The sequence below is a fragment of the Cervus elaphus genome, chromosome 20, assembly GCF_910594005.1.
Source record: "Cervus elaphus chromosome 20, mCerEla1.1, whole genome shotgun sequence".
NCBI classification, from domain to species: Eukaryota; Metazoa; Chordata; class Mammalia; order Artiodactyla; family Cervidae; genus Cervus; species Cervus elaphus.
The window spans coordinates 89,113,889-89,138,957 of NC_057834.1; the positions used below are offsets into that span (position 1 = coordinate 89,113,889).

At 37.5% G+C, this 25,069-nt stretch overlaps 1 protein-coding gene across 3 annotated transcripts in view; it reads left to right on the forward strand.

Annotated features, from left to right (window-relative positions):
- Positions 1 to 369: 369 nt before the first annotated feature.
- PIGK (phosphatidylinositol glycan anchor biosynthesis class K) overlaps positions 370 to 25,069 on the forward strand; it is a 131,211-nt gene continuing 106,511 nt past the window's right edge. For all 3 annotated transcript variants that reach the window (XM_043876476.1, XM_043876477.1, XM_043876478.1), the window contains exons 1-3: positions 370 to 504; positions 4,091 to 4,144; positions 9,068 to 9,159. In XM_043876476.1, coding sequence (XP_043732411.1) covers positions 412 to 504; positions 4,091 to 4,144; positions 9,068 to 9,159 — 239 coding nt within the window. In that variant the 5' untranslated portion in view covers positions 370 to 411. The remainder of the gene's footprint in view (positions 505 to 4,090; positions 4,145 to 9,067; positions 9,160 to 25,069) is intronic.

Consider the following 25,069-nt stretch of genomic DNA (forward strand, 5'->3'; position numbering starts at 1 on the left):
TTTGCAATTGATCCAATTAACCACCTTTTTGTACCCCAAAGCTTACTCTTCCACATCACATCATGCTTCATATAGTCAGAGTGGGCAACACTAACCAAAAAAAGGAAGTAATAGCTTCTTAAGGTTTATAGGCTCACAGTTTTTCTCCACTGCTTTTCAAAAAAGTTTTAAAACGTCCAGTTTATAATACAAAACCTGAAAGTTTAGTTCAAGGGTCAGACTCAGTCCCAGCTACCTGGGAAACGCAAGGACTGTGGGAAGCGCAGGTTTTCGAAGGCTGGCGAGGCGGCCGCCCTCTAGGAGGCGGGGCAAGTGTCGCAAAGGGAAAAAAAAAAAAAACTACGCAAACCCCGCCCCGTCCTGCTTTACGGCACTCGCCCCGCCTCTCCAGGTGCGCTGAAGCCGGCAAACATGGTCGACACCTATTTTCTCAGCCAGGGCTTCACTACCCTGGCAGGGTTGTTGCTCTTGCCCTTCGGCAGCTTGGCCGCTAGTCAGATCGAGGTAGGAGTCAGGCCCTCTGAACGACAGGGCCCTGCGGGGGACAGCTGTGTCGTGGCCGTAAGCGTCCAGCAGATGTCCGATACACAGCCACGGAGGGAAGCCTCCTGGAATCACCCATCAGCCTCTTACTAAGCTGACTGTGCTGTGGGGAGGGTGTTGCAGGGAACGGGAGAGGACAGTGACTGTTTGTTTCAACCTTTAAAATGGCGAATGAAAAGAATCAAGTCCTGGGCGGCGGGAGAGGGCCTGATCCCTTGCTCCGAAGAGCGTGCAGTCCCTAGTAGGTGAAAGGTCAGCTCTAGAGTGCCGCGCTTACGTCCCCGCTGCCAAACTACAGTGCTCCACTAGGAATCAGATGGGTACAGTGTTTTATTTTTGGCTCACACTAAGTTTTGACCAGATATAAAGCCTTTACTCTTCCCTGTACTCTGATAACACCTTCGTCCAGTTCTGCAGCCTACATCTCTAGCATCATGTTTCAGAATAGCAGACGTTTGAAAATTTGTGTCCAAAGTTTTATATTCGGACCTACCCCACCTCCTATGGTGTTTCCCCTATGCTGGAAACCTAGGCTTTAAAAAAAAGAACTCCTCTCTTTATTTTACATTTTAATCATCACTAAATTCTGTATTCTTAATTTTTAAAATTGCTTTCACTTCTTCAGTTCCACTGGCTTGATGCAGGCCCTTGTCTTTTCTTGCCTAGACTATTTCAGTAACCTTATCTTGTTTTCTTCAGGCTTCCAAATTCCTTCACTTTAGTCTTCATCAAAGTAAGTTTGATCAGATCATTCTTCAGATTGCATCCTTTCAGTATTTTTGCACGGAGTAAAATGTAAACATCATGATCTAGTCTCTGCCTACTTCCCAGTCTTCATATAGGAGCCCATTCTCTCCACCATGTCAGACGTTGAGCTTAGACTAATGCTGAAAACTTTTTAAATACACAACTCTACCATTTAAAAAAGAAAGCATGCATGCTTTCTTTATATTCATGAATTATTGCTAATTTATATATTCGCTATTAATGAAGTGTGTTGTCTAGATAATATATGTATAGAAATTCTATTTTTCTGTTCTAGCAGATTATTCTGTAAACTTTGTTTTGGATATTATTGCTCTTTTTTGTAGTTACATAGTTGTGCTTTTTTACATTCTGATGTGTTATTCTTCCTGTTCCTTTGTTTGTTCATTTACTAAAATGCAGTAAAAGCTAACCCCTGTAAAACCTTTCCCTATTTTTTATTTTGCATTTACTGTTGTAATGTGTGCACTTGGCTAGTATAGCACTCGTCTATCATATTATAACCCATGTATAGTTTGTACTCACTATTATTCCATCATCTTTCATTTATAGGGCAATAGCTGCCTACTTGGTCTGCCTCAGGTCATTCTTTTTTCAATCCAGTCTGTTCGCCAAGCCTCAGCCAGAGTAACTTTTAAATACACAAATCTGACCATGTCGCCTGTATATACCTTAATGTTGTTTTAAGGATAAAGAGCTAAATCTTGGTTATGACCCATAAACAAGCCTAGCATACTTAGGCTCCTGCCTGCACCTCTGGTTCTACCTCCCCTCTGTTTAAAACTTCCAGTTATGCTAATCTTCTTTTAGTTTCTAGAACCTTTAAGGTCCCTTCTGCTGTTCAGGTAATGTTCCCTCTGTCTGGAATTATCTTCCCTCTCTATCTGTTGAATCGTAACCCAAATTTCTCTGGAGAAACCTCCCCTGACATCCCTGCTGGGCTCCCCCTCCCATTCCCTCATCAGGTCAGGTCCCCCTATTAGTCTTTTATGATACTCTATATCTTACCTTTAGAGAATTTGTAGGTTGTCCTTATCTGTTTGGTGTGTGTCTAGTAACCTCTTTGGAGGCAAGTACTAGCACTGTTTCGCCCATTGTTGTGTTCTGAGCATTGAGAACAGTAACTGGCACATGGTACCCAATGAATGTGATGAATGAATGAATGTTATATTGTAGCGTAATGTGTTTGCATGCTTGTCTTTATTGACCTCAGGGATTCTTGAGAGAAAGCAGCATGCTTTTTAAGTGATTTTTGGATCACTGTACATTACATGGTACCTGGCACATAATAGGTGCTCCACTAACCATATGTGGATTGAATAACTTTGCAGTGTCTGTATTATCTTAACAATCACAAAAGAATTTTGACATCTCAATTTTTTTCACTGAAGTCTTAACAATGTGAGAATTTTGGAGCTAGAAGGGACATTAGAGATTATTGGGTCAGCTCTCATTTCTACATGAGGAAAATCAAGTCCAGAGAGCTAAATGACTTAGTCTCGTTTCACAGCCAGGTAAGGGATAGGATCTGGGCAGAAACCCAGATCTTCGGATTCCTAGCTCACTATTACATGTTGCTTTCTTTAGCATCTATTCAACTGTTGAGAAGTTTAAAAAGAAATATATATTGGGTTGGGTTGGCCAAAAAGTTCATTCTGGTTTGTCCATAAGATGTTACAGGTATATATATAACACAAACACATGCACTCGAGTGATTTTTTAATTTCATTCTTCTGGAAATTTTCTTCCTAGCTGAAAATTAAAAGCGCTAATATTCGTTTTGCAGTTATATTCCAGTCACCATTCCTACATTCTGTGTGTCAGATAATGCTACCATTTTATAGATGCGGAAGCGGAAGCACAGGAAGTTAAGCAGCTTTCCTAAGTTTATACAGCTAGTAAGTAGTAGGGTCCAGATTTGAATCCAGGCAGTCTGATTGTTCTCATAATTAATGCTGTTTAGGAGCAGTACTCTTGCCTGGAAAATCCCACGGGCGGAGGAGCCTGGTAGGCCGCAGTCCATGGGGTCTCGAAGAGTCAGACACGACTGAGCGACTTCACTTTCACTTTTCACTTTCATGCATTGGAGAAGGAAATGGCAACCCACTCCAGTGCTCTTGCCGGGAGAATCCCAGGGATGGTGGAGCCTGGTGGGCTGCCGTCTATGGGGTCACACAGAGTCAGACACGACTGAAGTGACTTAGCAGGAGCAGATCTGAGATCATTATGGTTTATATTCACTGTTATTTTACTATATAATAAAAATCATATTCATTAGGTGTCTGTATGGTATTGGATGTTGAGATTTTTAATGTTCTGTGATGGCAAATGTAATTAAGATTTACTCTTAACAGATAGTAAAATGGTACATGGAAGTATGCCAGAGAATGTATTCAATCAGATATATTGGTGAGTTCAAATAAAATAATAGGAAGCATTCAATATTCATTCTTATTCAGCAGGAAGGATATTGTTATGTGTAGAATCAAGACATGAAATGTCATTCACAGTTTAAAGACTGAATGGAAAACTGGAAACATATGAGGAAGAGCTGACTGTATTTGAGATAAAATGTTTAAAAACAGCCCCTCTCACAATAACCCCCGAAATAAAATTATTTTGTCTTTCATAAAGTCAGATACTAGAATATTTATAGACTTGTGTGGTGATGACTTACTATTATTGTAACTAAAAGTTCCATGAATCTTAACTGCCCTTTATCAATCTTTATTCTGGGAAATTTGACTTTCTTCTAATCTTTTTGCTATTATTTGATTACTAGGATCAAGCAGAACAGTTCTTTAGAAGTGGCCATACAAACAACTGGGCAGTTTTGGTAAGTATTCTATAAAGGTTTACCTTGTTTACATTAGATATGTGTCTGAGAAATTTTGTGTGAATCAAATTCTTAAGAATAAAATTTATTTCTTGTAACAAATTATATTAAAATTATATTTTAAATTGGCCACATCAACTAATAATATTCTTTGCTTTCAGTATATCTGTCAAGTGGTGATATATAAAAAATAGATAAACTAGAGATCCTGTTGTATTTTATGAAGTATAGTGGTATTTTAATGACAGAAACTAGTAACTTACATTGAATATTTCTTATCTATAATGTTAGTTTATAGAAACTCTCTACTTTGGCTATTTTCTTAAAAAAATTCTTTTTTTTGTTTACAAAAATAAATGATCATTGTAGAAAATTCAAGTTATACAGAAACGTTTAGAAGAAGACAGACTAATTTTATGTTATTGTGATTAAATAGAATAGTAACATGTCTCATGACTCATTTTCTTGTTCAGGTTCATGACTCATTTCCTTGTTCTTCAGGAACAAATACCTTTTATATACTACTCTCATAAGAGATTTTATAAAGGAATTGAACAAAAGCTGCTCATGATAAGAAGAGAGGTTTTAGTGATCACTTAAATTGGGCAAAATTGTGAGGCAGCAGGCCATGATCCACCAGTTTGAGAAGATAAACTTGTTTTGTAGAAAACTAAAGTGTTAGTCGCTCAATCGTGCCTGACTCTTTGTGACCCCATGGACTGTAGTGCACCAGGCTCCTCTGTCCATGGGATTTTCCAGGCAAGAATACTGGAGTGGGTTGCCATTTCCTTCTCCAGGGGATCTTCCCTACCTGGGAATCGAACCTGGGTCTCCCACATTGTAGGCAGATTCTTTACTCTCTGAGCCACCAGGGAAGTGTAGGAAACTTAAGAGCACTTCCAGTTAGTCTCTCTATGGAAATTCTTAAAAGAGGGAATAACTGCCTATGTGCAGACAGCTAATTTCCAGAAGGCTCCTTTAGAATAGAAGCCTGTTAGCTTATACCACACACACATTAAATTCTTCCTTGTTCTGGGAACTTCCATGTTCTTGAAACTGAGCCCCTTTCTAATCTAAGCTACCTGGGTCTCCGTAGAGAAACTGAGGGTGAAAAAGAATTACCACTGAGTATTTCACAACTGCTATTTTCATATTTGTGCAATATGTTACACATTAATGGCTTCCCTGGTGCTCAGACGGTAAAGAATCTACCAGCGATGCTACTGGGGAGACCCGGGTTTGATCCCTGAGTTGGGAAGATCCCCTGGAGAAGGGAATGGCCACCCACTCCAGTATTCTTACCTGGAAAGTTTCATGGGCAGAGGGGCCTGGTGGGCTATAGTCTATAGGGTCACAAAGAATCAGACATAACTGAGCGACTAACACTTTTATGTGTTAACTCAGATTTACTAAAGTGAGACTTCAGTAAATTGTACTTTCTTAAATGGAAAATTATGAAATTTGACCAGGAAGGGCCAAGTTGAAAGTATAAAACATACGTTTCTCTCAATATTATTTAATTCAGATTAAATATACACGCACACACACACACACACTCATGTGTGTGTGTGTATATTCCAACCGCCTCCCCCCGCCCCCGCCCCCCTCGCAGTTTGAGTTAGTTTTAGCCTTGACTGGATGGTCAGAGGTAAATGAAATGCCCCTTTGCTCTTGTAATATGACTGAGAAAACTTGCCACCAGAGGGAGATAGAAGAAAATTGGATTCCATTTTAGTTTCAGAATCTGCTTTGAATAAAACATTTTTGTCTCTGTTTAATAAAAAAGTTATATAATCTGTACTCATGGTGAAAAAAGTAATACTGATGGGTAATGATTTTGTTTCTACGTTTTTGGTTTTGATTTTTGCTAATATAGGCAATAGTATAGTGAAAATCCTTGAATACCTATTTTTGCACGCTTCAGTTCAGTTCAGTCGCTCAGTTGTGTCCGATCCTTTGCAACCCCATGGACTGCAGTATGCCAGGCTTCCCTGTCCATCACTAACTCCTGGAGCTTACTCAGACTCATATCCTTTGAGGCGGTGATGCCATCCAACCATTTCATTGTCTGATGTCCCTTTTTCCCGCCTTCAATCATTCCCAGCATCATGGTCTTTTCCAATGAGTCAGTTCTTCACATCAGGTGGCCAAAGTACTGGAGTTTCAGCTTCAGCATCCGTCCTTCCAATGAATATTCAGGACTGATTTCCTCTAGGATAGACTGGTTGGATCTCCTTGCTGTCCAAGGGACTCTCAAGAGTCTTCTCCAACACCACAGTTCAAAAGCATCAGTTTTTTGATGCTTAGCTTTCTTTATAGTCCAGCTCTCACATCCATAGATGACTACTGGAAAAACCAAACTTTGACTAGATGGACCTTTGTCGGCAAAGTAATGTCTCTGCTTTTTAATATGCTGTCTAGATTGATCATAACTTTTCTTCCAAGGAGCATGCATATTTTAATTTCATGGCTGCAGTCACCATCTGCAGTGGTTTTGGAGCCCAAAAAGATAAAGTCTGTCACTGTTTCCATTGTTTCCCCATCTATTTGCTATGATGTGATGGGACCAGATGCCATGATGTTAGTTTTCTGAATGTTGAATTTTAAACCAAGTTTTTCACTCTCCTCTTTCACTTTCATCAAGAATCTCTTTAGTTCTTCTTTGCTTTCTGCCATAAGGGTGGTGTCATCTGCGTATCTGAGGTTATTGATACTTCTCCTGGCAATCTTGATTCCAGCTTGTGCTTCATCCAGTCCAGCATTTCTCATGAGGTACTCTGCATTTAAGTTAAATAAGCACGGTGACAGCATACAGCCTTGAGTACTTCTTTTCCTATTTGGAACCAGTCTGTTGTTCCATGTCTAGTTCTAACTGTTTCTTCTTGACCTGCATACAGATTTCTCAGGAGGCAGATAAGACAGTCTGGTATTCCCATCTCTTTAAGAATTTTCCAGTTTGTTGTGATCCACACAGTCAAAGGCTTTGGCATAGTCAATAAAGCAGAAATAGATATTTTTCTGGAACTCTTTCGCTTTTTCAATGATCCAGTGGATGTTGGCAATTTGATCTCTGGTTCTTCTGCCTTTTCTAAAGCCAGCTTGAACATCTGTTCAAGGCTCATGTACTGTTGAAGCCTGAGCTGGAGAATTTTGAGCATTACTTTGCCAGTGTGTGAGATGAGTGCTGTTGTGTGGTTGTTTGAGCATTCTTTGGGATTGCCTTTCTTTGGGATTGGAAAGAAAACTGACCTTTTCCAGTCCTGTGGCCACTGCTGAGTTTTCCAAATTTGCTGGCATATTGAGTGCAGCACTTCCACAGCATCATCTTTTAGGATTTGAAATAGCTCAACTGGAATTCCATCACCTGCACTAACTTTGTTCATAGTGACACTTCCTAAGGCCCACTTGACTTCACATTCCAGGGTGTCTGGCTCTAGGTGAGTGATCACACCATTGTGATTATCTGGATCATGAAGATCTTTTTTGTATGGTTCTTCCGTGTATTCTTGCCACCTCTTCTTAATATCTTCTGCTTCTGTTAGGTCCATACCATTTCTGTCCTTCATTGTGCCCATCTTTGTATGAAATGTTCCCTTGGTATCTCTCATTTTCTTGAAGAGATCTTTAGTCTGTCCCATTCTATTGTTTTCCTCTGTTTCTTTGCATTGATCACTGATCATTGATTTTGCTGCTTATATGAGCTAAGTAAAAAAATAAGTACATTTTAAAACTTGGTATGTATTGCAAATTACCCTCTTAGAAGGTTTATATTAGTTTACCTTCCCATAAGTAGGATATGAGTGTTCATTCACCACAGCCTTGCCAATAATATGAATTGTCAGGCTTTTGGATGGTTATCAATTTATGTTTTTAAAATTATGACAGAAAATGAGCATTGTTAAAAGTTTCATTGTCCATTTTTAAGACCTTTGTTATGAAATGCTTGGTCTCATCCTCTGCCCATTTTTCAGAATGGAGTTGTTCATCTTATTAAGTTATAATTATTTCAAGTTTTTCATTTCTGTTAGGATTATATGGTATGTTTTTCTTTAATGTAGTCAAAAATTTTAGTGTTTTCCTTATTGGATTCCGGGTTGAAAATTCATTGTAGTGAAAAAGGCTTGTAGTTCCTTTTCACTTGCAGGGGCAAGAACGTTTGTGATGTTATCTGTCATTACACTTAAACCATTAGTAGAAGTATGTGATAGGAGTTAGGATGCTTAGCAAGTAGGTACACTACCAACCAACCCCAGTCTCTGATTTTTCCTTTGGAATAGATGCTCGAGAGGGCTGACTTCTGAGGCACTGCATTAGATTTTCTTCGTATCCTTGGTATCTTTTTTAGGGATTTTTTTTTTTTTTTTAAGTGTAAAGTTTGTTGGAATCATTTCTGGTTTTCTTTTCAGTTCAACAGCTTCTTTATGATGCATTCTCTTATGTGCATATAAAATCATTTTCTATGCTCTGTTTTTATCTCTATCTTACATTTTTCACAACTAAAATTAGGAAGCTATCCAGAGTGAAAGGAATAGTATATAACTCAGTGTAGTTAATTTTCTCTTCTATTCTGTGATGAGATTATGTTCCTTGTCTTGGGTTCTAAAGAATTTAATATTTTAGGAATAAGAATGTTACAGGATCACATAAATTGAGAGTAACTAAGTTGATTCAGTATCTGATTAAATTCCACAAAGATTTGTTTTCTCTTAAGCCGAATAGTTTTTTTAATTTAAGACCAGTTATGAAAGACCTCTTTTTAGGGAGGTTGGTTTTATTGACAATTCTTCAGGTGCTTTGCTGTTTGTAGGCCTGATTATGATACACTTTTTAGGCATCGCTATATCCTACTTAAACAGAAGTAATTTTGTAACTCTGTAGTTTATTTTCATTCCTACAAATAATATATTTGTTTTGATACTTTAGGTTTGTACCTCCAGATTCTGGTTTAATTATCGACATGTTGCAAATACTCTTTCTGTTTATAGAAGTGTCAAGAGGCTAGGTATTCCTGACAGGTAAGAATTCTTAATAAAGCTTAACTCTGAACCTCAGTGAAAATTGCTTTTAGATGACTGTTATTATATTTGTGTATTTGTGTTGTTTTTGAAAAATATAAAGAAACCTAATTTGAAGTTATTTTGTTATTGTTACAGCACACTGTCATGTATAAAGTAGTTTTAAGACTATAATGGCAAATTACATAAAACAGCAATCAATAAATACTAAGGTAGGAAGATTTGATAAAATATAATTGTTTAGTGTCCCTTATTTAATTATTCAGTGTCTCAGTCTGGGTTTAATTGTAGGTAACAGAAGGCAATTCTGACCGATTCAAGTAGAAAAGGTATTTATTGAAAACATATTGATTAGTTTACCAATTTGCTGGGAGGGTTGAGCGCTTGAAGAGTCAGGAACAGGAGAGACTACGTAACAGAAAAGGCGTATCTGAAAATCATAGCATAAAACCAGTCTGATGACAGGAATGCAGCCTGGAATTGCTGAAGGCTGGACTCAGCTACCACACAGCTGCCACCTTTTGCCTTTGGAAATTTAGTGCTGCAACCGCTGCCACAATCTGACCTTTGTTGTCCCAGTTTCTTACCATCTCCAGCTTTTAATTTAGAGTGCTTGATGGGAATGTCATGTTGGCAGAGCATAGATTAGGTGCCCATGTCCATGCTGCAGGGGTGACAGGAAGAATGACTATGTGGCATTGTTGGCTTCTGAATAGGGAGGGGGCCCCTGCCTTCTGTGAAGACTCGTAAAGTGGTGTATTCCCTAATTGTATAAGGGAGCTCAGGTACTAAGCAGAGCTTCCACACCTCCACCCCCAAATATCTGTCCTCCACCTTTGGTTTGTCAGATATGGTAGATCTATTTTAGCTACTTTGGAAGCAGTTATAGAAGAAACTGCAGTCAGTTTGGTTACCTAGGTGTGATTCATCTAGTCCTCTGGTTCCTCTCTACCATGTGAAGCAGTGTGGAAAGAGCTTTGCAGTTAGATCTGAGTTTGAAATCTGGGTTCAGTGGTTCAGTGGTGATTTCGGTTAGTCACTTTGCCATACTAAGCCTGTTTCCTTGGCTATTACCTGGTGATGGTACCACCTTCTTTGCAGGACTTAGGTACTTAAAGTGAATAGAAGTATGTATAAAATGCTGCAGGAGCAGAAAGGAAGCAGTGCATGACTCAAGAAACAAATTTACAGTCTATGTCAATAGATCATTTTAATCTAACAAGCTGACAACTATAGCCTATAATTGTAACTATAATTTAATTCCTGTATTTCGCCTGGAAATTAAGGCATCTTGGTAATATCACTTTTAAAAAGTGCATTAGGTCTGAGAAAGGATGATTTGTTAATATCAAGTATAAGAATTATTCTTGTCATTAGCTGATTACTATAATTTGTTCTCTTCAAATAGGTGTATGTGTTTAGTCTGTTGATTTTTAACTGCTAATTCTTCTATACCAAACGTGCTCCTCCAGGGAATTACTATGCATTATTTGGCAGTAGGTTTCACTTTGGTAAATGAGTCTTTGTCCTGTCTATTATTCATTTGTTGTTGTTTAGTTGCTAAGTCATGTCTGATTCTTTTGCAACCCCGTGGACTGTACCTGCCAGTCTGCTCTGTCCATAGGATCTCCCAGGCAAGAATACTAGAGTGGGTTGCCATTCTGTTCTCTAGGGGATCTTTCTGACCCAGGGATCAAACCCATATCTTCTGCCTTGGCAGGTGGATTCTTTATCCCTGAGTGACCTGGGAAGCCCCTTATAAGTCATTAGGTGTTTTTTTTTTTTTTAAATGATTTAAGTTTTAGAAGGACTGAACTGTACAAAAAAGATCTTCACCACCCAGATAATCACGATGGTGTGATCACTCACCTAGAGCGGGCCATCCTGGAATGTGAAGTCAAGTTGGCCTTAGAAAGCATCACTGTGAGAAAAGCTGGTAGAGGTGATGGAATTTCAGTTGAGCTGTTTCAAATCCTGAAAAATGATGCTGTGAAAGTGCTGCACTCAATATGTCAGCAAATTTGGAAAACTCAGCAGTTGCCACAGGACTGGAAACGGTCAGTTTTCATTCCAATCCCAAAGGAAGGCAATGCCAAAGAATGCTCAAACTATCGCACAATTGCACTCATCGCACACGCTAGTAAAGTAATGCTCAAAATTCTCCAAGCCAGGCTTCACCAATACGTGAACCAAGAACTTCCAGATGTTCAAGCTGGTTTTAGAAAAGGCCGAGGAACCAGAGATCAAATTGTCAACATCCGCTGGATTATTGAAAAAGCAAGAGAGTTCCAGAAAAACATCTATTTCTGCTTTATTGACTATGCCAAAGCCTTCGACTGTGTGGATCACAATAAACTGTGGAAAATTCTTCAAGAGATGGGAATACCAGACCACTTGACCTGCCTCTTGAGAAACCTGTATGCAAGTTAGGAAGCAACAGTTAGAACTGGGCATGGAACAACAGACTGGTTCCAAATAAGAAAAGGAGTATGTCAAGGCTGTGTATTGTCACCCTGCTTATTTAACTTCTATGCATCATGAGAAACGCTGGGCTGGATGAAGCCCAAGCTGGAATCAAGATTGCCGGGAGAAATACCAATAACCTCAGACATGCAGATGACACCACCCTTACGGCAGAAAGTGAAGGAGAACTAAAGAGTCTCTTGATGAAAGTGAAAGAAGAGAGTGAAAAAGTTGGCTTAAAGCTCAACATTCAGAAAACTAAGATCATGGCATCTGGTCCCATCACTTCATTGCAAATAGATGGGGAAACAGCAGAAACAGTGGCTGACTTAATTTTTTTGGGCTCCAAAGTAACTGCAGATGGTAATTGCAGCCATGAAATTAAAAGACATTTACTCCTTGGAAGGAAAGTTATGACCAAACTAGACAGCATATTAAAAACAGAGACATTACTCTGCCAACAAAGGTCCATCTAGTCAAGGCTATGGTTTTTCCAGTAGTCATGTATGGATGTGAGAGCTGGACTAAAAAGAAAGCTTTTTAAAGTAAGCTTTTAAAAAGAGCGCTGAAGAATTGATGCTTTTGAATTGTGGTGTTGGAGAAGACTCTTGAGAGTCCCTTGGACTGCAAGGAGATCCAACCAGTCCATCCTAAAGGAAATCAGTCCTGGGTGTTCATTGGAAAGACTGATGTTGAACCTGAAACTGCAATATTTTGGCCACCTGATGCGAAGAGCTGACTCACTTGAACAGTCCCCTATGTTGGGAAAGATTGAAGGCAGGAGGAGAAGGGGACGAGAGAGGATGAGGTGGTTGGATGGCATCACCGACTCAATGGACATGAGTTTGGGTAGACTCGGAGTTGGTGATGGACAGGGAGGCCTGGCATGCTGCGATTCATGAGGTTGCAAAGAATCGGACATGATTGAGTGACTGAACTGAACTGAACTGAAGGTTTAAATGATTTAAGTTTTAGAAGAATTTAAGCTTTAGAAGGACTTCTTAGAAACAGAATATAGCCATAGGGTGTATGTTATATATTAGGTTTTTCCCAGGGTTTCTGAAGAATTTTCTTATTCTTGTTTCAGGTGCTTTCCTTTCTGTATGTTTGATTATGAAGTCTTTGTTGGGGAATGAATTTGGGATTTAGATAGTTGATGATTTGAACTATTTGTTGCTTAGCAAACAGAGATCAATGGAATAGATTCTTTTTGACTTTTAACCTATTATGGTGAATATTCTTCTTCATGATGACTTATTTCTGCTTTACTTCTACCTGGAATTAGGTAAATATAAGTAATTTACGATTATAAGTAAATTTTAGTCAGAAAGTAATATGCTATTATGAAATAATAGTCTGGAAACTTAAAATCATTAAGAGCAATTTTCAGTTTTAATGCTGGAATTTCAAAATACTGTTTGAATTTATCTTGTACTTTAATGAGCATTTTTAACTTAGAGCAGTATAATCCTGTGTATCCTGAGAAAAATGACCGGTCACTGCATTGAATAAAAATTATAACTGTGTTTTGTTTACCCTATTTGCTTTTTTAAAGGAGCATTTTTCTTTCTCTTTTAATGCAAAATATTTGCATTTAGCTTTTCCGTATACCTTCAGTAAGAAACTAGTTCATGTCAGAAATCATTTCCGAAAACATGTGACAGAGACGATTGCCCTTTATTGCAGAAAAGAAGTTCACATCAATTCCTTAGATCCTGTTTGAAATATCACATTAGTTGTATCAGTACTCTTGTTCTGATTTCTCTTTGATTTTCTGTCTGTATTTCACTTCCTCTGACTGTACTGAGCTATTCTCTCTGCCTGGAATAGTTGTCTATATACTTGTGGCTCACTGCTAACAAAACCTGGCTGTGATTCTGAATCACTTATGGTACTTACTGAAAATACTGATTCTTCAGCTTCACCCCTGGAGAGTCTCATTCACTAAATCTGAAGTGAATCCTAGACATCAACTTTATATGTGGTTCTGTGCATAATCAAGTTAGAAAGCACAGCTGTAGCTTTTACCTGACCTTCCAAATTCACTTTAATACTTCTTCAAAAAAGCATTTCCTGACCTTCTTGTTTGCTTTCATAGTATCCTTTGTATGTACTTTGATTATAACATACTAATTATAGTGTCTCCCTTATTAGATTATTAACTCCTTGAAGGGAAGGATTATATTTTATTTCACTTTGTACTTACAGCATCCAGCACAGTGCCTGGATAGTAGGTGCTCAGTAGATGTTGGATAAATTAACTTGTGACTTGAAAATACTTTACCCAGTTCAGTTCAGCTCAGTCGCTCAGTTGTGTCTGACTCTTTGCGACCCCATGGATTGCAGCATGCCAGGCCTCCCTGCCCATCCCCAACTCCCGGAGTTTACTCAAACTCATGTCCATTGAGTTGGTGATGCCATCCAACCATCTCATTCTCTGTTGTCCTCTTCTTCTCCCGCCTTTAGTCTTTCCCAGCATCAGGGTCTTTTCAAATGAGTCAGTTCTTCGCATCAGGTGGCCAAAGTATTAACCAGTTAGGCAAAGCAAACACAAGTTTGTACTTTAAAAGTAAGAACATTTCTGTCTTCTAAAGTGTTCATCTAGTTTTTAGCAAGTTTATGTGATATAAAAGACCTTTTAACACATAGGTTGTCAGAATTTTATAATACTATATCAAAATATTGATTCAGAGAGGGAATTTAATGGTTATGGGGGAAAAGAAGATGATGTGCTCACAAGATTTTTATAGTTGCCCTCCAACTTGTCTATTACCCTGTTCACATTTAAGTTCCACAGAGTTCAGCTGTCTTGCACTTTGTGGCTGTGCTTTCTGTAACCTTACCCACTCACAGAGAGTTTGTTTTTCTTTGCTTGGTTTTAGCTTCTTGAAATAATTTCACTATTTTTAGGAAATTCTGTGTCCTCAATTAATAGTTTTGGACTAAATCTCTGTTTTGCTACCTCCAGTAAGCTTTATATGCTTAAGATGAGGAAGAGAAAAGGCGTTAAGCAGAGGTTAGTTTCTACAGTTGGTATGTGAAGCAAAAATGGAGCCAGTTATTCTTACACGTTTCTTAAATAGTACATAAAGTACAATATAGCATTATCTTTCATCCAGTCTAACACAGCCAGTTTTAGAGCAATGCTAGAACAAATTACTGTGTTCTTTTTCTTTGATGGAACATTTGGTGAAGTGGTTTACTTCAGATTAAAGGACATATTATATGAAAAATATCCATATCTTTTTCAACACTAGAATCATGATGCTCGTGCTGTGAGAGGCACAAGAGAATTGAGACTGACTGAGAGAATGTAGAATCATAGCTCCCATCTCATCTCATGTTGACTTTGGGGAATAAATGCTTGAGTAATTGGGTGGATGAAATCTGTCTCTCCTTTAGTTTTTTTGGCTCAATGCATAAGAATTAAGTTTATGGAGTTAAATGTGTATATAATTATTTAGCTCTACCATAAGCTGGGTGGATATGAGTTTTTATAACAATCTCTATCTTATAAATAATTTCTATAGTTAAATCCTGTAGCTTTTCTTTTTAAAATTTATCTTTTTATTGAGATAGAGTTGATTTGCAATGTTGTTTTAATTTCAGCTGTATAGAATAGTGACTCAGTGATGGTCCAGTGGCTATTCTGATACCTTTTTCCCCCTTACTCTGTATTTTAATCATTATATGAGATTAACATTCCTAATTTAAAAGCTTTATTCTCTCCTTATCCATAAATTCTTGCAAAACAAAGTACCAGTCCTTTATTCTGGAACTCACGGCCTTTGTAGTCTGTCTATATCTAATATTCTGCTCATTTCAGTTTTTTATGCTTTCTTCTTGTAAGTCTCTGTATTGGCATCTGTCGTTGCTTTACACTTGTTCTTTCATCTATAGTTTTTTTCCTTCTTCCCTCCTTTCAGGTTTCCATGTGTCCAAATTCACTTCATACATTCCCTAAAGCTTTCTTGGTCCTTCTTGTATAAATATTTTATTTATATTTCTGTCAAGGCACTTTTTTGTATGTATTGATCTTATTTCTTCAAGGCAGTTTCTGATACTATTTTTTGCATTCCAATACATTCTTTAGTATATTGTGCAAAGTTGAATGAATGAATGAATGGATAGTATACTAAAGGCCCCTAGTTAAGTGGAATTTAATTGGTCTAGGATAGAAAGGAAATATTTATAAATATTGCTTGCTTATAGTTGTTTAAGATTTTGATTCATAAACTCTTCAGAGCTAAAAGTGCTCTGTAGTAGATTTTATAACTATCCCCTGAGTCCTACTTTTGGGATCCATGGGTAGGATGATCTCACCAAGGGAACTTCAGATTCATTTCTTTCTATCAGATTAACTTCAATTTATTCTCTATCTTCTTACTGTTTATGTTCCTCAGGATGCACTTTTGTGTTTTTGGTCGGTTGTCTCTTTTAACTTCTTTCTCAAGTAATAAATATTAGAATTATAAATGCAAATTCCGAGAATGTTGTAAATTAAAAAAGAAAAAAATATCACTAACTGCCTATTATTGTTGTTTTGAAAATCAGGTTGGTAACATAGCTTTTGACTAACAATTCTTTAGGCTGCTGTGAATTAGATCTTATACATAAGAGAGTATTGTGTAAGGTGGAGCATTAATAAGATACTTCAGGGATTTTCTTGTATAATTTTTCATTAAAATAATATGGAGAAGGCCATAGATATAGTTCTTTGGAGATGCTTGTGGCTTTCCAATAAGGTCAGCCAAAGTGGACCTCTATTTTTGGCCTCCTTTTCTACCACCCTGCAGCATACATTCACTATCTACCATAATTCAGATACTGTGACAGGCATTTTATAATGAATTATTTCATCTATCTCTTGAGACCTTTATGGGAGAACTCCGTAGATGCCATTTTCATATTAAAAATTGTTATTTAGAATGGTTAAATGACTTGCTTAAGGTACATTAAAGGTACCATTAAATAATAAAACCAAAATTTGAATTCAGGTGTTGTGATTTTATGGCTGGAGCATTTCTATTATTTCACAGCTGTCTCTTCCCTAAGAAATTACAACAGATAATATTTATGTAACATTTACAATTAGAGAATTCTTGTAATAACATGATCTCATTTTATTCTTATGACAGTCCTACAGAGGTTCGTATAATTATGCACAATGATCATTTAATACCTTATTTAATTAGAAATGTATATCTACATGTTGAATGTAGTGCTTATGAAAATCATTAATATTAATTGAGTAATATAATGAATGCCTCTCCTATTTTCTCATTTTAACTTTTTTCCGTAGCTTTTACTGTTGCCTGAGTTTCATTATTTCGTGCTTCGTGTACTTCATGCCTCTGTACTTCAGCGGCTTTGTAGCTGTTTATTCCTTATTTCTAGCGTCTTTCGCCCTCCAGTTCATCCTACACACAGCTGTTAGAATTATCTTTCTCAGATATTGCTTTCGTCTTTTAACTCCCACGATCAACAACCTGCAGCGCCTGTTGTTTCTCTATAAAATTACATAAATTTCAACCAGCCTTCAGTCTTTACTGCTTTGTTAATAATAACTTACTGCATTCTTCTGTTGATTTGTTCTGATGTCTACTACATAATACTTATTAACTCCTATTTCCATTTTTTTTTAACCATTCATCCTTCTTAGAACATTTAGAATATCCTCCGTGCTGTCCTTTCCTACACATAAAACTTTCTTTCTTTGTGTTGCTATGTAGAACTTTGTATAGGAAGGTCACTGAGTAATATTTTTTTAAACCATTACCATTAATTTATAAAATTTTCTCAATAATAAATATATATTTAAAATTTTATTCTACTACTATTTTTGTTTTATAATTTTGCCTCATTTTTTGTGAACAAAAGGACTAAAACAGTAGTAAAATGCTTTGTAAATAATTTGTAATATATTATTGTAGTTATTGTCAAGATAATATTAACTTATACCTTGGAGTGTTCTACTTCTTATTGTGTGTCATTTCCCAACAGTTTTTTCTCATATTTTGTAAAAATATAAATAATAATGTTTGAATATAGATCCTTATGTATTTTGAGCAGTCTTGTTGTTTTATTCTCACGTTGGCAGCTGATCTATCTACCACTCCCTGTGATGTTCTTGGTGAAGTCCATAATATCTTGAATAGATAAACATTTAGAATAGTTAAGAAGCCAGAATGTGCTCTGAGGAGGAGAATAGTAACGATAATAAAAGGAACATTTGGCCACTACTGTCATGCTCTTACGTTTAGATAAGATCCATTTGTAAGACTTAGAAGACCATTAAGAGTTTTATGGAGCAAATGAGAAATTTCTTTATTGATTTCTAAACAGATAGGAGTACTATGTATGGACTGCTGAAATGAGAGATGCTTTTTCTTGATCAATACCACAATATCTTCATTCCTGACACTGTCTTCATATCTGGTAACTTGATTTCCTTGACTTCGTTCTTCTTTGGAACCGTCTTGGCTATTCTTGGATCTTGTTCTTCCATATTAAGTTTACAGTCAGCTTGTCAAGTTCTTAAAACCCTGTTGGGATTTTGATTTGCATTACAGTAGATTAATTTAAAGAGAGTGGACTTCCCTATGGTATTAAATCATTCAATTTATGAAAAGGTATATTTTCACTTAATTATATGTTTAACAGCTTTCAAATAAGCCTCAAAATTTTGAATTTTTAGTTTTTGGTAGAATTTTTCGCTGTCAGTTTTTTTCTTTTTTTGGTTGATTCTGTAAGTGGTACCCTTTATAAATACATTTTCTTCTGTTGTGCTTGCAACACAAACAGAAGTTCATGGATTGGAAAAATTAATATTGCTAAAATGTCTGTGCTACCCAAGTGTCTATACTACCCAGTGCAATCCCTATCAAAATTCCAATGGCATTTTTCACAGGAATAGGAAAAACAACCCTAAAGTTTGTATAAAACCTTAAAAGACCCCAAATAGTCAAAGCAGTCTTGAGAAAGAAGAACAAACTAGGAACATCATATGCCCTGATTTCAAACTATATTATAAAACTGTATAATCAAAGCAGTATGAAAGTGTTAGCTACTTAGTTGTGTCTGACTCTTTGTGACCCCATGGACTGTAGCCCACCAGGCTTCTCTGTCCATGGAATTCTCCAGGCGAAAATACTGGATTGGGTTGCCATTTCCTTCTCCAGGGGATCTTCCTGACTCAGGGGTCAAACCCGGGTCTCCGGCATTGCAAGCAGATTCTTTATCATCTGAGCTATCAGGGAATCAAACCAGTATAGAATTGGTATAAAAACAGTTACATAGACCAATGGAACAGAATAGAGAGCCCAGAAATAAATTCATGCATATATGATTAGTTAATTTATGGCAAAGAAGCCAAAAATATACTATGGAGAAAGAGCAGTCTCTTCAATAAATGGTGCTGGGAAAACTAAACAGTGACATATAAAAACTGAAATTAGAACATTTTCTCACACCATATAGAAAAATAAAATGGATTAAAGACTTGAATATAAGACCTGAAACCGTTAAACTCCTAAAGGCAAACACTGGCAGTAAGCTCTTTGACGTCAATCATAGTGATGAATTTTTGGGGGTTTGACTCCAAAAGCAAAAATCAACAAATGAGACTACATCAAACTAAAAGTACAGGAAAGGGAACCATCCATAATGAAAAGGCAATCTACTGAATGGGAGAAAATATTTGCAAATCACATATCTGATAAGGGGTTAATGACCAAAATATATAAAAAACTCATAAACTGAATGGGCTTCCCAGGTGGCACTAGTGGTAAAGAACCTGCCTCCCATTGCAGGAGACATAAGAACTGTGGGTTCTATCCCTGGGTCAGGAAGATCCCCTGGAGGAGGACATGGCAACCCACCCCAGTATTCTTGCTTGGAAAATCCCATGGACAGAGGAGCCTAGAGGGCTGCAGTCCAAGGGTTGCAAAGAGTTGAACACGACTGAAGTGACTTAGCTGCCGACTTAGCACACACCCATAAACTGAATAGTAAAAAAACAGTCTGATCAAAAAATGAGCAGAGAGGACTTCTCTGGTGGTCAGTAGTTAAGAATCTGCCTGCCAATGCAGGGGATATGCGTTCAATCCCTGTTCCAGGAAGATTTCACATGCCTTGGGCAACTGAGCCCCATGCCACAACTTCTGAAGTCTGCATGTTCTAGAGCCTGTACTCCTTAACAAGAGAAGCCACCACAATGAGAAGCCCACACACCTTGACTAGAGATTAGCCCCTGCTTTCCACAACTGGAAAAAGCACATGCGCTGCAACAAAGACCCAGTGCAGCCCAAATAAATGAATAAATAAAAAACTAAAATTTTAAAAATGAGCAGAAGATCTGAACAGACATTTTCCTAAAGAAGATACAGTGAAAATGAGTTAGTCGGTCAGTTGTATCTGACTCTTTGTGACCCCATGGACTGTAACCCACCAGGCTTCTCTGTCCATGGAATTTTCCAGGCAAGGATACTGGAGTGAGTAGCCACTTCCTCCTCCAGGTGATCTTTCCGACACAGGGATCGAACCCTGAGTGTCCTGCATTGCAGGCTGATTTTTTACCATTTGAGCCACCATATACTGATGGCCAGTGGGTACATGAACAGGTGTTTAACTGTTCACTAAGCATCAGGGAAATACAAACAGAAACCTCAGTGAGCTATTACTGTAAATAATCTAGAGATGATATAAAGTATAGAGAGAATGTTGGTATGTAGAGTATATGCAAATACCAAGGCATTTTATATATAGAACGTGAACATCTGTGGATTTTAGTAATTTTAGTAATCACAGGGATTCCTGGAACCAACCCCTTGCCAGCCAACCAAGGGACAACTGTATTGGGGAAGCAATAAAAGGAGCTGATGCATTTGATATCATGTGATTTTGGGTAGGTGCTAGGTTGTTCTGAGAAATAGGAGGGAAGAAAGACAATTGGTGGGGTGGAATACACACTAATTTACTTCTCTTCCTACCTTCTTTCTTTTTTCCTTTCCTTCTTCCTCCCTCCCCTTTTCAACCAGCAGATATGTATTGCGAGCATATGGTGTTTCGAATACACTTGCCAATTTTTGTAATTTCAACTGATGTGGAGATACAGGGAGAGAAAAGGGCAGAGAAGGAAACTATAATTTCCATGGAAAACCTAAGTGTTTGACTGGTGGCAGGGGGAGTGACCTCAAAATAAGTCAGACTCAACTCAACATTTCACTAGGGAAAGTGGTGATAATAATAAGTATTTCTAAGAAATTTCTGAGGAATTTCTAGTGGAAATTTGATAGAAATAATGTTGTAATTCTGTCACGTTATATCTGACTCAGGAGGTGTTAAAAGGATAAGTGAAATTAACATTTGTGAACATAATTTAATTTCTTTGGAGAAAAGATATTTCACAGAGTTTTATATTAATGGTTTCCAAGAATTTGGCCATAGCTTGAGTGGGAGATTACTCAAGTCAGTAAAAAGGTAACCTGACATTAAATCCTTATACCTACCCATTAACTTAAATTTAATTATATCCATCTCCAAGGCTTCAAATCATGAAACTGAGATGTTATTCTAGAAAGTAAAACCCGTATTAGTCAGAAATTAATTTACTTAAACTGTTTTTCTCCACCATACTGGAAGCAGAGACAATCAAATAGGTCATATATGGGAGCTTATTCTACAAATATATTTTCGGATTTATTCTGGATAAGTAAAAGTTAACTTACTATTCTGTAGTTCTTCTATCTATATTGTTATACTTAATAAAAATAGATATTAAAATATTAACTGTGATCTACTGATAAAGAGTTTTAGTAGATTGCACTTACTCAAGAAAGTAGTTTAGATATGGTCTTTCCCCCCCCATTTTGTTGTTTATTTAGATGTTTAGCTCTTGCACTAGGTTTTTATAAACTGACAAACACTGACAAATTTTTTGCCTACAGACCTATAACCACATATTATAAGACAATGTAGATATATGGTCAAACTCACATTAATACACATCACCATTTGATCAATTATATGATAATTATCAAGTATCCAAGTGAGTATACAACTCAAAAGTCATAAAAATTAGATGTCTGTTCAGTTCACTAACAGAAACCCACTTCCTATTTTGAAAGGGAGGTTGGGAAGAGAAGGAAAAAAGCACACTTCAAGCAAAAATAATAGCTGGTGAACAACTTCTAGTAGGTGTAGAAGAATGACAAGAGCTTCAAAAGTGTTATGACTAAGAAATTTTTAGCTACAGTAACAAAACGTCTTTACCTTTAAAAAATATTTACTGATAAAAGAGCATATTCTTTATATTCTGCACAAAATAAAGGCAAGATCTTACTGGAAATATTTAATAACCTTCTCGCATTCCTTTTTAGGCTCTTCCTGTTGTTGCACACAAAAGTGCAAACATTAAATTAATTGTACAGCTTTTTTTCTTGGAGGTGTTAAAAGATATACTTCTTTGTACAATGTAGATTTTCAAAATGCAGATTTTCCATAACAGCACAAATGAGATTGATGGGACGATATTCAATAACATCATATGACTTGTGGGCTTCCTTGGTGGCTCGGTGATAAAGAATCCACCTGCCAATGCAGGAGACACAGGTTCCATCCCTGAGTTGGGAAGATCTCCTGGAGGAGGAAATGGCAACCCACTACAGTATTCTTGCCTGGGAAATCCCATGGACAGAGGAGCCTGGTGAGCTGTAGTCTATGAGGTTTCAAAGAGTTGGACATGACTTAGTGACTAAACAGCAATGACATATGACTTGATAAAAAATTAACAAACATCAATGGTCATGTAAACCTGATGTATAGTTTAATGAATGTGGGCAAATGTTAGTGTACTGTGAGCAAGCAAATAACTGTATAGGCCCTGCTGTCAGTAAGAAATGACTGAAGGAGTAAATCACATAAGATCTAGAATGTTCATAGTTCCTAGGGTTTTAGTTCTATATATAACACTAAAAAATAGAAAATGTTGCACTGCATATTTTGGTACCTAAACTTTCTAAATTTCTTATGTATTGTAAAGATTCTGATATGGGAATAGATCAAAGAAGACATAACTCAGTATTATATGATTTCAGGAACTGGGAGGAGTGATAAATTTGAAATGCTGGATAGCAGTCTTTTGCTAAGTGTCCAAATACGTTCATTGTAACCTAACAGCAAGTATATCAAACCAGTTAATCCTAAAGAAAATCAACCCTGAATATTCATTGGAAAGACCAATACTGGAACTGAAGTTGCAAGACTTTAGCCACCTGATGCCAAGAGCTCATCTTTGGAAAAGACCTTGATGCTGGGAAAGATTGAGGGCAAGAGAAGAAGGGGGCGACAGAGGATGAGATGGTTGGATGGCATCACCAGCTCCATGGACATGAGTGAGCAAACTCCAGGAGATATAGTGAAGGACAGGGAAGCCTGTTACACTGCAGTGCATGGGTTGCAAAAAGTTGGACATAACTTAGTGACTGAACAACAACAGTAGCAACCTAGGCATAGAGGCTCTGTCAAACATATAACCTGGTAAAACTGCTTTTCAGTACTCCTATACATGATACTGGAGAAGGAAATGGCAACTCCAGTACTCTTGCCTGGAAAATCCCATGGACTGAGAAGCCTGGTAGGCTACAGCCCATGGGGTCGCAAAGAGTTGGACATGACTGAGTGACATTAGACTTACTCACTGAGTCAACTTCTTGGCTCATGTGTGCAACAAATTAGGTCCTATGTGAAATTCTACTTCCAAGACAGCATCAGACACCTCAGTTCTGTTGACCATTGAAGTCTTTGCAGCATAGACACGTTTGAGAGTGATATTCTCTAAATACAGAAGTTGCTTGATGTTACAAACTCCATGCTGCTTTTGTTTTCTGATCTGCACTGCATCTTCATGTTTCATTCTACCTTCTTGCTGGAGCAGCAAACAGTGGAGCTCTTCTAAGACTTGCCACACAGTGAGCATCTATACAATAACCATGTTCTTCATAAAACTTGATTTTCCCAAGACTTAACTGGTCATCAGCAATATGGTTGGATGGTACATTTTCATCAAAAGGACAGTCAGGAACATGGATACCTTTTTTCCCATAAGAGCAGTGTTGCACATTGCTTCACATACTCTTATTAATACTGTTGTGGTAACCCACATTTCTTCAGTTTCTCCTTAATTTTGTTCATAATTTTGGTTGGATTGTGTAATAAGAAAAATTATGTGCTTGTATGTGACTTCCATGGGAGTTGAATATTTCATGCAAGACATTAGTTTAGTTAAAAAATTACTCATTAGGGCTGTGGAAGAATTAAATACAGAAATGATGTAAAAAAGTAACTTGAGTTGGAAAATGCTTTGTGGATTCAATTCAACAGTTCTGGGTCCAGGGAACTGCTCTTACTCAGCTTCTTGGGGGAGTGGTATTAAATTTCTATAGCTTTCTTGTCCTCATAAAGGTCATGCTGTGCTTGGCAGTAATCTTCACTCACCTTCAGAAACTCCCTAAATGTGTGATGACAGAAAGGAGGACATCTACTCATTGAGAACGGTGGCCTGCTCACGCAGTGGGGACCACAGTGGCAGCGACTAGGCGGCTGTGGCCGTGCTGCAGGGTGGACAGTGCAGGTGTTGACAGAGGCAGCGGGCGCTGTTGGGTTTCGAAAAAGGTTGAAATCAGAACGTTCCATTCCTTGAGTACTTGTTGTCAGATTTTATTGTAATTAAAAAAAGATTTTGGGAAGATTTTTTTTTAGGTTTTTTTTTTTGTAAACATGAAAACAGACTTAAAAATTTGTAGCTCTAAAATGATTTGTTTATTTAAAAGTTTAAAAATGTTTGTATTGAAGTTTAAAGCATACATTTCATTGAGCCATGAAAAATGGAAATACCAAAACGAGATTCGTATGAGGAAAGTGCATGCGTGCCTGCTAAGTTGCTTCACTTATGTCCGACTCTCGGTGACCCCATGGACTTTAGCCCCACAGGCTCCTCTGTCCATGTAATTCTCCAGGGAGGAATACTGGAGTGGGTTGCCATGCCCTTCTTCAGGGGATCTTCCCGACCCAGGAATCGAACCCCTGTCTCTTACATCTCCTGCTTTGGCAGGCGGGTTCTTTACCAATAGTGCCATCTGAAAGCCCATGAGGAACGTGATGTCCCCTTAATATTTGTTGATGTGAGTGTAGAAATTGTTAGAGGTTTTGGCTCTGCTCACTATAAGGCAACATATTCCGTTCTGCCAAAGAATGTAGTAGTAGGGGGTAGAACATATGCAGGCTCTGAAATTAAATCTCGTATCTTCTGCTTATCAGTTATGCAGCTTTGGGCAAGTGATCTGCCCTCACTGAATTTCCTTACCTTTGGAATGAAGATAAAAATAGTCTTCACAAGATTGTTGTGATATAGTGAGAATTAGGTATCTGAAAAGACTGCAGCACAGTG